General features: G+C 38.1%; 1 protein-coding gene across 1 annotated transcript in view; it reads left to right on the top strand.

The window, feature by feature from the left end:
- Positions 1–1,719: 1,719 nt before the first annotated feature.
- LOC108105824 (neural cell adhesion molecule 1) overlaps positions 1,720–12,837 on the top strand; it is a 65,031-nt gene continuing 53,913 nt past the window's right edge. The window contains exons 1-2 of the mRNA XM_017212567.2: positions 1,720–2,405; positions 10,613–11,080. Of these exons, the coding sequence (XP_017068056.2) occupies positions 10,879–11,080 (202 nt within the window). The 5' untranslated portion in view covers positions 1,720–2,405; positions 10,613–10,878. The remainder of the gene's footprint in view (positions 2,406–10,612; positions 11,081–12,837) is intronic.

The raw sequence follows: 12,837 nt of genomic DNA, 5'->3' as shown, positions 1-12,837 counted from the left end.
GGTGGAAAATTCTTATAGGATGGCAGTGGAAATAGAGATTCCCTGGCAAGTTGGCCATGTCCTTTGCCTTTTGCTTAATACAAATGAAAATGGATGAGCTACTAAGCGTTGCCTTCTGAGCTGCACTTGCTGTTGCTGTTGTTGCATTCGAATGTTGCATTGCATTGACTGAACTGAATAAAATGAAATGAAAATGTTGCAACAAGCTAACAACAAGCCACTCCCCTACCCACATTGCCACCCAATTTTCTTCCTGGGAATGCACTTTGTTTCTATGACACGCCGTTGTCCTCTACTCCTCGATTCACTTTCTTGCTGCGCATGTGTTTTGTCTTTGTTTTTATGCCATTTATTTATTTAAGTCAATTTCGTAGAGTGTGTTTGAGCATTTTGCTGCAATTCATTTTCGGGTTTCATTTGCTGTCTGCCTTTTTCGCTTCCCATTTTTTACGCGTCTTGTATGAGTTTTGTGCGCGCAGCTTGATGACAATTTTTACTTTGAGTGATTGCAGTTGAAGGGGCAAGGGAAGGTGGAAGTGAAGATTGTTAAAAAGTGGGTGCAACGATTGAGTCAAGGATGCCTTCGGGGGATGTGTTAAATCTGAAGTTAATTAGTTGACAGTCGGTAGCTTTGATTGGGTTTGCTCTGTAATTGGGGGAAGACGGTAAACAATAAAACGACTTTAAAATTTAATTGGACTATTGTTAAGTTAAGTAAAGTTAAGTTTCTGAAACTTAAATCTACTTCAATCTTACGTAAAAAAATTCAATATAAATATTTTTTTAATTTTTAAAAATGTCTAATTAAATAATTTGATTATCTTTTTCTTTAATCTAATATCTTCAAAATCTTTAAAAAGTGTTTAGCTTGCAATAAAAATGAAAAATAATTTTACGTGACACACTTACACAATGGCTTGAAACTCTACTAAGCCAAGACATTAACCACTTGTATAACAATATTGGGAAGTATAAGACATTTGCTTTAAGAGTAGTCAAGCCCCAATTTGCACACTTAAGAGCTTAACCTTCTCTTAGCTATTTTTGAATTTGTGTTTCGAATTCAGCGTTTTCATTAAATTCTCATTGCTTTCTGGCCAGGTATTCTCTATTTTCACATAGCCGATCAAGTAATAAGCGAGTGATAAAATGCATGTAATTATTAGATTAATAATAAAGTTATTCTAGTATAAAATACTTAATCACTTAAAATTTAAATAATTTATGATTTCTACTAGAGATAGAAAATGTATTCTAAACTTCGAAGGAACTGAAAGATTGTAAACTAATAGGGTGTAGGATGAGAAAAATCATTAAAAATAAAGTACAAGGGATCCAATGTAACACCAGAAATAAACGATTGATTTAAATACAAAGTTCATAAGTTTTGAATTTTATTAAATATTTTAAACTAAACTATTTTTTTTTATAATACTTAGATTTTCAAATTTTATAGTAGCTTTGTTATCACAGAGAGCCGTTAGGTACAACCGCTCTCTTAACTCAGCAGTTTTAGAGATACTCGTGAGTTTGCCGCTCGTGTTATCCTTAGAAATGCTCGGCTCTTATCCTGTCGCTCGGCTTCGAGTCGTTTTGGAGCTTCGGCAGCCGATGGATAGCACTTCGGCCCGTCGACTTCCGGCGGGGAACAGTGGGGCTTGTGGCTTGTGGGGCTCTGAGCTGGCCAGGCCGATTCAGTTGAAGCTCAGCCGTCGGACTGTTTCGAACGTGTTTGCAGGGATGCTGACGCTCGCTGCGGCAGCCATCGAATTAGCGAAGTTATCGGGTCTCGTCCTGCAAACTCACACATACACAGTCGGTTGTTCGTTGTGTCGCGAATAAATTTATCAAATCTCATACCGCCAAAAAGAACCAATTATCGAAATCAATAAGAGCTAATTAGAATATTGCCTAACTTGGCTGGAAGGGCGAACTGCATGTTGCGTGTTTTTTGGTTAGGAAATAGTTAGGAAAAATCATGCGACTCACTGATATTGTTGCACACACAAAACGCTCGACTTCGGCGACTCCTTTTAGGCGATTTAATTGCCCCGTTCTCGTTTGGGGCATACATTAAAACCAAGCCACTAAGTATTTGCAAGTGCCACAGTGTCTTCGTAGCGCGCGCGTGTATGTGTGTGTTTTCTGTATGCCACGGTGTGTGTGTGCTCTCGTTACCGTGTGTTTGTTTGTGTTTTGATGGTCACGTGGTCAGTTCAAAGTTGGCTTGGCCCACTGCCTTCTTGTGCGTGACAAAAGTCCAGCAACAGTAGCAACAATATAAAGCAACAGTAGCAACAAAATATAGCAGCAGCAGCAGCACAAATACTAACAACAACAGCTACAGTAACAACTGCGATAAAGGATTATCCTGCGTGGGACAAATTTAAATTGTTCGCCAGCAGGTAAGTTGGTCGACCTCACTTTTTGCTCTTTAAGAGTGACTTTTTGCTGGAAAAAGTTTCTCAGCCAAAGTTGAAATTGCCACCCGCCCTCGTAGTTGTTGCAGTTAGAGAAAAAAAGCTCGGCTTAATCAAGTTTCCAGTAACTTTACAGGAATTAATTAATTAAGTTTGCTATTTTATTTCATTCTCTTTGTGAGCTTAGTGCAAGTGGCACAAGCATAATTAAATGGAAAATTTAAAAAGCATTTGGGTTGTTTGCTTGGTTCCTTTGTTGTGCGTTTTCTGAATATTTTAGAAAGGTAATTTAAGTTAAAAGAGCTGAAAGTTTTATTTTTTATTATGTATATGTATATTCATTCATATTAGTTTACGTTTTTACAATTCGAACAGACCTAAGATCTTAGATAAGCAAGTTTTTAAATATTAAACATAATGGTCCTTTTAAGGTTTTCCCCAACCTTTTTAATTTCCAAGGTGATCTTAACTTTAAATAATTTTTCTTAGTGTGAAAGTTGTGAAATTCGCGGTTTTAAGCTCTTGTCTCGATGCGCCAGTTTTTCACTTTTGCCGCCCCTTCACTTTGCTCCCGTCTCTGGCAACTTGTATTCCCCTGCGATATCTTCCCCCCGTTTTCCACTTTTCTGCGACGCTACTGTGCCACGCCGATTGCCGTAACTTAAAATGCGCCAACTGACTGCCAAAAAGTTGCCAAAAACTTTTGCCTAAAGTTTATTTACTTGTTTTTTTTTCGTCTTTCCTTGCTCATCTTTTTTATTCCATTCTTTTGTCTAGGAATGCAAAATAAAGTGGGAGAAATGAAAATATTGCAACGAAAAAGTCTTGGGAAAAGATAAGTAAACACGCTGATAAATTTGTGCTTTTTAAATATTTTTATTTTTGATTTTTAAGAACAAGTTAAAAGTACAAAATATTGAAATTGAATGAATTATTTAATTTCATTATAGAACATATTTTTATGATTTTATTTATGAAAAATGTTTTTTTCAATTATTAAATATCATCCAAAGGGGGCTGACTAAAACGCCAAACATTGTCCTTGCCCCAAAGTTTCATGAGTTCAGGGCAAGCCAAACCTGTGAACAGCCCACCTGATGAGGACCCAAATTTCATTCCTTTCGCCTGTTTATTAAATTTGCATGCCGTCTTTCATTAGAGAAAAGTGACAACTTCAGGACTTCCTGTCAACCTCCTCCAAGGACAAGTACCTACTTTGGCTGCTTAGTTTCTGGAGAAAATAAATAAATTAGTTCAGTAAATGGAAGTGAAAGAGTGAGAAATTACAAACTGCTGGCAAAGTTAATATTTAAGTCTTGCACTGATTTTACTCGAAATTTCCCTCTCATTTTTGGACAATTAAAATATGCAAATGAGCCACCACCACCACCACTGGCATTGCAAAGCGTCCAAATGGACACGCACGGCTTCCCCAAAAACTGTTCAGATAAGAGTTGTGGGAGGGTTTTTGGGCTATAACCGGAGCTGCCACAGGGAGATCCAAATGTAGAGATACAAATGCGTAGGCTGAATTTTTGATTGGCTCTCTAGTGTAGGCCTTTAGCCCCCACCCTACAAACATTTTTGACAATTTCGAAAAGCTTAATGGCTAATTGAGCTGCCAAAAGGGGGGAGGGAAATGCCTGGAGTTGAATGTCGCTTGCATTTCGTTGGAGTACAAATTTATGGCGAAAAGTCAATTACGTGCAATGGGCCAAGCATATATACAAACAGAAAAAGTACATAAAGATATAATTCCCGAAAGGGATTAGTTGACAGTTTTCCCTATGCCATATATTCGGCTTATCGGGAGTTTAGTACATTATATTTTCCACGAGTGTGTGCTTATTTCAAAAAGGCATTAAGCCGAAATGTATAAACAAAAGTTACGCATACCCAACCTTAACCGTTGACGGGTTAATGTGATTTTAATGTACTTTTTACCCTTCCATGCCCAACCCCTTAACTCCTTAAAACCCTCTCTCTCTCTCTGTGAGTGTTACGACAGGGTTAAAGTTTTATGCAATTTCATCATTCTTTTTTTAATGTGTGCATTAAGAAAGTTGCTCTTTGCCTTCTACAGAAATGCAAATTGAAATGTAAAGCTTGGTTTTGTATTTGGTTAACAGAATAAATTGTTGGATTTTATGATTTAACAAAGTGGAAAAATATAAGTTTATTTATTAGCATAAATTTGTTTTAAGAGTAATACGTGTTAATGGTACCCTAAAGTTTATTTGAATCAGTAAAATAACTCTTTAATTTTAAAAATTCTGAATTAGTTATGCAATTTAAGTATCGTAAAATTAAAACTATTTATTTTCCCTATTCAAGATATCATATAATAAAACAAACCCCCAATTTCCAAGTCTTTTTGAGGTAAAGGAAAAGTCTGATTTGCGTGTGGCTGCTATTTCACATAACAAAAGGCAATTTACGGGAAATTTTCCACGCTTTTGAAATCAATCTTCCTAATGACAGACTATCCAAACGAAAACAGCGAAGGCAACATGAATAAAGGGCGACTGGTAGACACGTGCGTTTTCCTCTGAATTTCATGCTCAAGTATCTGGCACTTGTAACCGTAATCGATCTGAACAATAACAGAATGAAATGGCATAAAAAATTGTATATTAACAAACAGCCAAACCAAACCTGACATGGCACGAAAACGCGCCAAAGAAAAAAGAAGCAAACAGATGTCTGCTCTGAGGTTTTCTTTTATTTTGCTTGCTGTTGGTAATGGAATGGGTAAAAAGGCTGTGGCTGCGATGATACCAAAACAATTTTCACCTTTTCTTGGAGATGTTCGCAAGAGTGGGTGGCAAAGTCTTTTGGGAGTTGGGTAAAATTCCTGGAATAGAAAATGCAATTGAAGTCCTTGAAAGCAATCTTTTAGGCAGCCATTTCTGAGGAGTCTGGCATTGTTTAAATTGATTGATTTGCGCGATTAATAATCTAACTAAAAGCTATTTTCAAATTTAATTTATACATTTTGATAAATTACAAGTTGTTAGCTCTTATAAGTCCCTTGGCATTTATAGTCTATTCTAAATGAAATCCTTTAATATTTGATTAGCTTTGTTAAAACCTCACATGGCCTAAAGAAATGAAATATTTTATGATTTTTGTCCTTTCCAATAAGCAAGCATAAATAAACAATTATTGAAATTGAGAGGATTCTAAAGAAATGGAATAAATATCTGAATAATAATCATTGAAATTGTGTGGCGTCGCCCAAGTATAATTTAAGCAGTTAAATAAAATGGCTGGCAGTTTTGGTATGTTTCTGTGCCCAAGTCAAAGCCATTAAATGTGGGTGGTAGAATATCCCTTCCTTAGTAGCCTTCGACCTTAGTAACTTCGACTTGCTCATTGCATTTATATTGTATATTCAATGATGAGTATGTTATTTTTCCGAAATGAAACATTATTTTGCGCAATATTTTTGCCTTTTACGATGCCAATGGCCGCCTTTAGCCAAGGGAATTCCTTGTGGTGGGATCATTTTTGGTACTCCAAACGACGAGGACTCATTCGTCCTTATCTTGGCCTGAAACTCATCTTTCTCGTCTTGTGGCTTATTTGCAAGTTTGATGGATTTTTATCCCTTTTGGCCGCTTTTCCGTGTGGGCATGCCTTACTTTTATTATTCCTTACCTCGTCCTTAACCTTTCTCTATATATATATATACTTTCTGTGGGCTTCTTGTGAATTTGTTTCTTGGGTTGTTGCTGTTTTTGGTGCAATTTTATTATGCCACCACAGACACACGCATTTTTATTTATTGTGTTTTTCCTTTCCCCTCCCCGCCTCGCTTTCCATTTATTTATACTCCTTACATATTCCGTCTCTTTCTCAGTCTCCTTGGTCTCTGTCTTTTTGGTGTTTTTTATTTATTTTCGTTTTTTTTTCTGCAGCGTTTGTCGGCGAATTTATAAATATAAATGAGTTTGGCTCGATGAAGGTTAAATTGAAATTTACTTCGGTTTACTTTCACAAAGGGAGGGAGGAAGACTCTGCTCTGTGAGCCAGGAATAAGTTGTTTAGCTTGATTGGTATGCCTCGCATGATGGAAAACCCGGTGAAAAGTTGTTTAGAAAGTCTGCATTTCCGCTCTTTTCATCGGCTTCCGAATAGTCCTTTACACACTCTTACATACTAGCCTATATATATATATATATAAACTTTATGTGCGTTTCCCATTTTAATTTTGCTAAGCAAACCGCCGGATATCTCTTTCCTTATCCCTTATTCAGTCGCCTTTTTTTTGTGTCGGGTGTGAAAACTTTATTTGTCTGGCTGCCTTTTGTTTGGTCTTATCATTTGTCAAAAAAAAAAAAAAAAAGAAAACTTCCCCAAATTGAATATTTGCATAAGTTTATTGAAACACCCATCGGGAGGATAATGTTTGACAAAGGGAAAGGAAAACATAGAAGGAGTCTTCCCAGCCTTAATTCTGACTTTCTGTCCCTCGTCTGAGGCATCTGTTTGATTTGTATATTGGAAGAGTCGCCTTGGCTAAATCCATTCCTTGATTTGTCTCCTTCGCAAATATGTTTTGGTTAAAGATGGCTAAGGTTTAACCCGACTTAACAGGTTCTTAAATAAAGAATGATATATTTTCATTAAAAATAACAGTAATTTGTCACACAAGAATATTGTATTTAGGAAATCAATAGGTCTATTACTTTAGTATTTCCTCCAATAGCCAGTCGTAGAAAGCCAGAAAGTCGTTAATATTTATCCCTAAACCAACCATCAAAGTTAATCAAACTAGGCCAGAACCTCGAAAACAATTTGATGGCATTCCGGCTGACCGCAAGTACACATAAACCATAAACATATATACCTAAATGTATATATTCCCTCACTGGAATGCAACATGAAAAGATATTTCCTGTGCGAGGACATAAATTTCAACGGTTTCTGAGGCATAAAGCCAGTGGCTTAAGTGTTGGCCATGTGTCAACCATGGCTTGTCCCAACATATATGTTTATAGATTTATTTGTTGAAATGTACTTGTATATCCGGAAGCATTAATCTCAACGACACTAAAAATCAGATATAGGATATGCAATCGTATCGTTCGCGCCTCCATTAATGTCATAATATGAAAGCAATTTCTTAAATTTTTCGCATATTAAACGTTTTTGCCATTAATAACTTTTTGTGAGGGGGAGGAATAAAGTAAGGAAGAAAAAAACAAAGAGAGAAAAATTCTGTGCATGTTCCAAATGATCGCTTCAATAACCACAAAGGCCATAAGAAACAGGCGAAACAGGCTGAATTCTGGGTGGTTGGGATGATGATGGTGATGGAGGATGTGGCTGTAGATGTGGAAGGAAGTGAATGAATGAATAACTGAATGAGTGACTGGCGGTCGGAATGAGGTACCAAGTGCATGGCAGATTGAAGTGACGGACTAGCCAAAGTCCTCCCCTAGATAGAGATACAGATTGTTTGTTCTCCGTGGCCCTTTGCACATGATAAAAATTTATTTAGACCAAATAGAAAAGAATGAGGCTGGCGGGAATAATAAACTACAACAGAGGCATTCGACTAGCTAGACACAAAGTGAGAGGGCAATCGAGGGTCAGGAAGTGCCAGGCAGGCAGGAGTAAGATAGAACGGGAAACGGCAGACGGTAGATGGGGAAAAAAGTGCCACAACTATTGTATTTTGTCTGGATGGCCAATGTATGAGTCCTGTAGCCTCACTGCAGAAGATCTTTGCCCCGGGCACTTCAGTTACCCAGTCTATCCTGCCGTCAGTCAGCCACTGAATAGCAGCAGCGACAGGCCACTGACGACGACTACGACTGCATGCAATAAAATGTGTCTATCAAATGTATCCTTTCATTCTTACTCCAACGTTACGTATGCTTAATGCTACCTTCTGGCCAAGCGGCTAACTTAGCTAAGGACTTGGCTTTGACTTAAATATATCAAATTGGAAGTTTTTAGGCAGAAATATGTATTCCATACTTAAAATGAAATTGATTTATATGATATTTTTCCTATGTTATAAAACGAGAGAGTTTCTTATATTAAAATTATATTTTAATATGAAAGTTTAACTTACATAAAGTTAGTTAACTAGGGTATCCATTATTCGGTCATAATGTTCCTTAAATGTTTTTGTTTTATTTTTTTTTGGTTTTCCCTGCACCGCCTAGCAGCCCCTCTATGTTTGTCTATTGGTTGGATGGTTCTGTTGCTGGTCGCTAGCTCGGCCGGCCGACGTTTCCGTTTCCGCTCACTGTACGCCATGTTGATTTTGCCATTTCTCCATTGTTGTTGTTGTTTTTGTTGCCTGTTTTGAAGTGTACGTGTGTGTGTGTGTTCGTGTTTGCTCTTTGTGTGTGGGTTAATGTGCGCACTCGACTGTGCGCAAATTGCTCAAGTGTAGTTCAAGTTGAGCCTTCCCCGCTTGCTTTCCTCTCACAGTTTATATATTTTCCAAGCGTTTTTTTTCGTTCTGCGGAAATGAAAAAAAAAAAAAAGCAAATTTTTTTTTTATAATTGCCAGCCGGGCCATTAGTTTTATCATTATTATTTTCCTTTCCAGTGGATGGGTATCTTTTTTGCAGGTCTTTTGTTATTATTATTATTATTATTATTATATTGCCTCACATTGGCACCTTTTCCGGCAGTAGTGCGCCCTTGTTGCTTATCTCTTGGCCATATTTTTGGTCGCTTATTGCGCTGTCTTACATTCTTATCATTATTAAGGCCAGGTTCCACGCCCCTCTACCAAGTTGACGACACTCGACGGACACGTTGACAAAATGACAATGGCGAATGGGGGAGGAGGAGAATGAGGAGAAGAAGAAGCAGGAAACCAAGTGTGGGAATCCTTAGCACAGGAAACTTGAAAAATTTCGACCCAACTTTGGGTTGATATTTTTCCTGCGTCTTGTAGCCTATTGATTTGCCTTTTTTTTTTGTTGGCTTGGTCTACGCCATTCCAGGTTTAACATCTCGTCCATCTCCCAACCATTTTTGTATCTTTTTTCCTGGCCACCTTTTGTGTCTGTTTATTGGCGGTACCTTTTCCTCCTTTGTCAGCATTTTGTTTCCCTTTTACTCACCTCTAAGTTTTGTCCTTTATGTATTTGCAAATCATTATTATTTGCTGGGGACATTTTTCCCGAAAGAGAGATACATGAGATGTCTTTTTGTTCTCCAGTCGTGTGCCAATTTTTTCCCTGTTTTTTACCTTTTATTTTATGTCAGATATTTTGTTTTCTAGGTAAAATACAATATTTTTGGTCCTTTGTTGAATATTGCTTATGGCGAATTTTATCGTACGCTGCCAATCTAAGGATGGTTGAAGGGGAGTTGTAGGGGGTTTGGGAGAAAGGTAGGGTTGATGAACGGAAACGGCAACTTTTTGTTTGCTTCAATGCCCTATCTTGAACTCTAGAGAAGTAAAATCTTAAATTGGTTTGTAAAAAGCAAAGGATAAAATGTATATAAATAGTCTTTTGAGAATATTTTTACAAATATTCAGATCAAAAGGTAAACAAAGTCTTACGATATTTACCATAGAATTAATTAATTTAAAACTTTATTTCATATAATCTTTAAGTATTAACATCCCAAAAACCTTCTTTCAAAAACTAACTTGAATATGTTACACAGTGTAATCCCCGAAAAAAGAAACCAAAATTAGCTCATTATGCAAACCACCGATTCCGTCAAACAAAAATAAAAAGTTTAGAACTGGTAATATTTTATTATTCCACTCTAACCTCTCGGTTCGATAATTACGCTCCTTAAATTCCATGACTAATGTTGTCAAACCACCTTTTGATTCACCCCTCAAAAGCGGCAAAAACTTTCCGGCAAGGTGACGAACTTGCTCATCTCTCTCTTTTTGAGAAACTTTCCTGGCCGAAATTGAGTTTGGCCCCCCACCCATGCTGTGAACATGAACATCTGTGTGAGGTCTTAACGGGGCGCGTCGCCTTACAACTCGATAATTGCGGCTTCAACTTGACTTTAACAAAAAAGAAAAAAAAATATATATATATATATGAAATGGAAGTGGAATAAAAGAGCAAAAGAAACTTGTTCAACTTTTTAACTAGCCTCCAAACTAAAAACTTTTCAATACTCAAACCAATGGAACCAATGGATTCAGCCCCTCCTCATCTTCTATTTTCTTTTTTTTTTCTCAATTGCAGCTGCTGCCAGCGGGAAAACGGAGACCGGAGAAAATCGAAAATGTGCTTCCATTAGAGGCGGACGGACGGAAAACTGAAACTGGAGAAGTCGGAGAGAAGAAAGAAAAACTGCAGCACCAAATCTGCAAACCAAATCCAACTTAAGTCACATCAAATTAAAATCAACAACCGGCGAAGGGTGAACAGCGAACGGAGCGAAAAAGGAAAATTATAAGAAAAATATATATATATATATAGACAGAAAGGGGCACGAAGAGGGTGGGAAAATGAAGTGCAATAAAAGTCAAATGGCCACGTTAACAATGTGGAAAATTTTTATGGCTCTGCTCCTGGCGATGGCACTGCTAATGCCGCTCACATTAGCGCGCCTGCATTCCACTTCCGGCGTAGGAATGTCCGGCGGAGGCAGCAGCATGGGTCCCGGCGGAGGAGGCGGCGGCGGTGGTACATCCTCGAAAGATTCACACGGTAAGTCCACCTATATCCCTCTTAGTTATTATACTCTTTTCTTCTCTTTTTTCCCTTTTTGATTATTTTAAATGGCCGTGTGGCTGCACTCAGGGTCCAAGCCAAGTCCAATAAATAAATTTAAATATTTAACTAACTTGCATTCGGAATGCGGACCACTCGCGACTCGGGACTAGGTAGTTGCCAAAAAAAAAGTCCAAAAGAAAGCAAAAATAGTTGCATTTTCGAGGGGGCGGAAAAACTTTAACACCTCGTTGCAACTGGAGGCACGTTGTCCTGGCACGTGTCCTGGCATTTATGATTTCATTTCGCTCCGTTGTAAGTTTCGCCTTAGACTGCAGCTAGAAGTTCCATGGTACGAGTAGCTTCTCGTTTGGTTGCCTCTCTAAACTGTCCATTAGCACCCAGGCAAATGCTTATAGAATTTTGAACAGAATGGGGCAGTCAAATAGGTGGGGCAACTGACGAAGGTGCCACTTCCAAAAACACGTACTTTAAGAAGCAATGCGATCTAAGCTAATGTAAGAAGATGCTATAGGTTTGGGCAGTTTTGATTTATATTTTAGGATATTATTTAAGTTCAGAGAGTGATTTTAAAAGCAGATTCTTTAAAGAAAAGTAATGTAGTTAGGAATATTAATATCAAAAGCTACTTTAAGTAAGGTTTCTATTTGGAAAAAATGCTTAAAATTTACACAAACTATATAAAGGTATATATTTCAGTGACATATATCAAGTCAAAAGGAAATACAAAAGCGTCACAAATCAAAGCGATGATAACTTGCGCAGTTGATTGAAAAGTTTATTCCCAAGATTTTTGCACTTGTCACACGCGCTCAGTTCTTCACTGCCGAGAATTCCCAGCTAAGCTCTTGCTCTCCATGGGTCTTTGTAAAAGTCTTGGGCCCGGAATGAAAGAGAGAAAAAAAGCAAGCAGCTTTCAGGTGTTTTGAGCTCCGAAGAGCTATTTGACAAAACTGCCAGACCAAAAGCTGGGGCTATTTATTATGCCCACAGGATGTAGCAGGAGCACACACACGCACCCAGAAACTGAAACAAGGTGAACTGCGTAAATCATTTCCACTTTATGCGCTCTCTAAGCCAGACAGTGTCAACAAACTGCAAAAACTGTGGACTTGGGAAAGGGATAAGATACCCCCGGTTTTTTCGGAGGGTTAGAGAGGGGACAAGCATTATGGAGCATTAAAAAGTACAGGACTAAAGGCAAAGAAGACCGAGCAGTGGGGACAATCTCTTGGCAGTCAAAAAGTTTTGGCCGTTTAGAAAAGTGTCAAGCATTTTATCACACGGAACCTACCCGAAAGTGGCCAACAACAACAGCGGCCATAATAAATCTTTAAGGAGCTGGATGGGAAATCCTTCTCCTGCTGCTAGTCCTGCTTCTTCTTTTTCTTTTCCCTTGTGCCCCACAGCTAATGCATCCTTGCTAAGCAGGCAACCAAAAAGTATGCAGCGAACTGGGAAACTCGACTGACATACTGACTAACTGACGAATGTCCATCTCCTTAACTCCCCACCACCAACGATTTCCAAAAACTTGTCAACGTGTTGAGTGCAGCAGTTACCGAATGCTCCAAGGGACCCGGAAAAAGAATGTGGACGACGGGGCCAGTCATCGCATCACCTTCGCCGCATTTTCGGTCTGCAAACTTTTGTGGCCAGCAACACGTTTTAGTCACAAACAAAAAAATAACCAAAAAAAAAACAGCGCTTTTGGAAAAACAAACACGCGAAGG

This window comes from Drosophila eugracilis, unplaced genomic scaffold (genome assembly GCF_018153835.1).
Source record: "Drosophila eugracilis isolate 14026-0451.02 unplaced genomic scaffold, ASM1815383v1 contig_353, whole genome shotgun sequence".
NCBI lineage: Eukaryota > Metazoa > Arthropoda > Insecta > Diptera > Drosophilidae > Drosophila > Drosophila eugracilis.
Note: the sequence above shows the minus strand (reverse complement) of the source record. Positions and strands in the feature narration are given on the sequence as shown.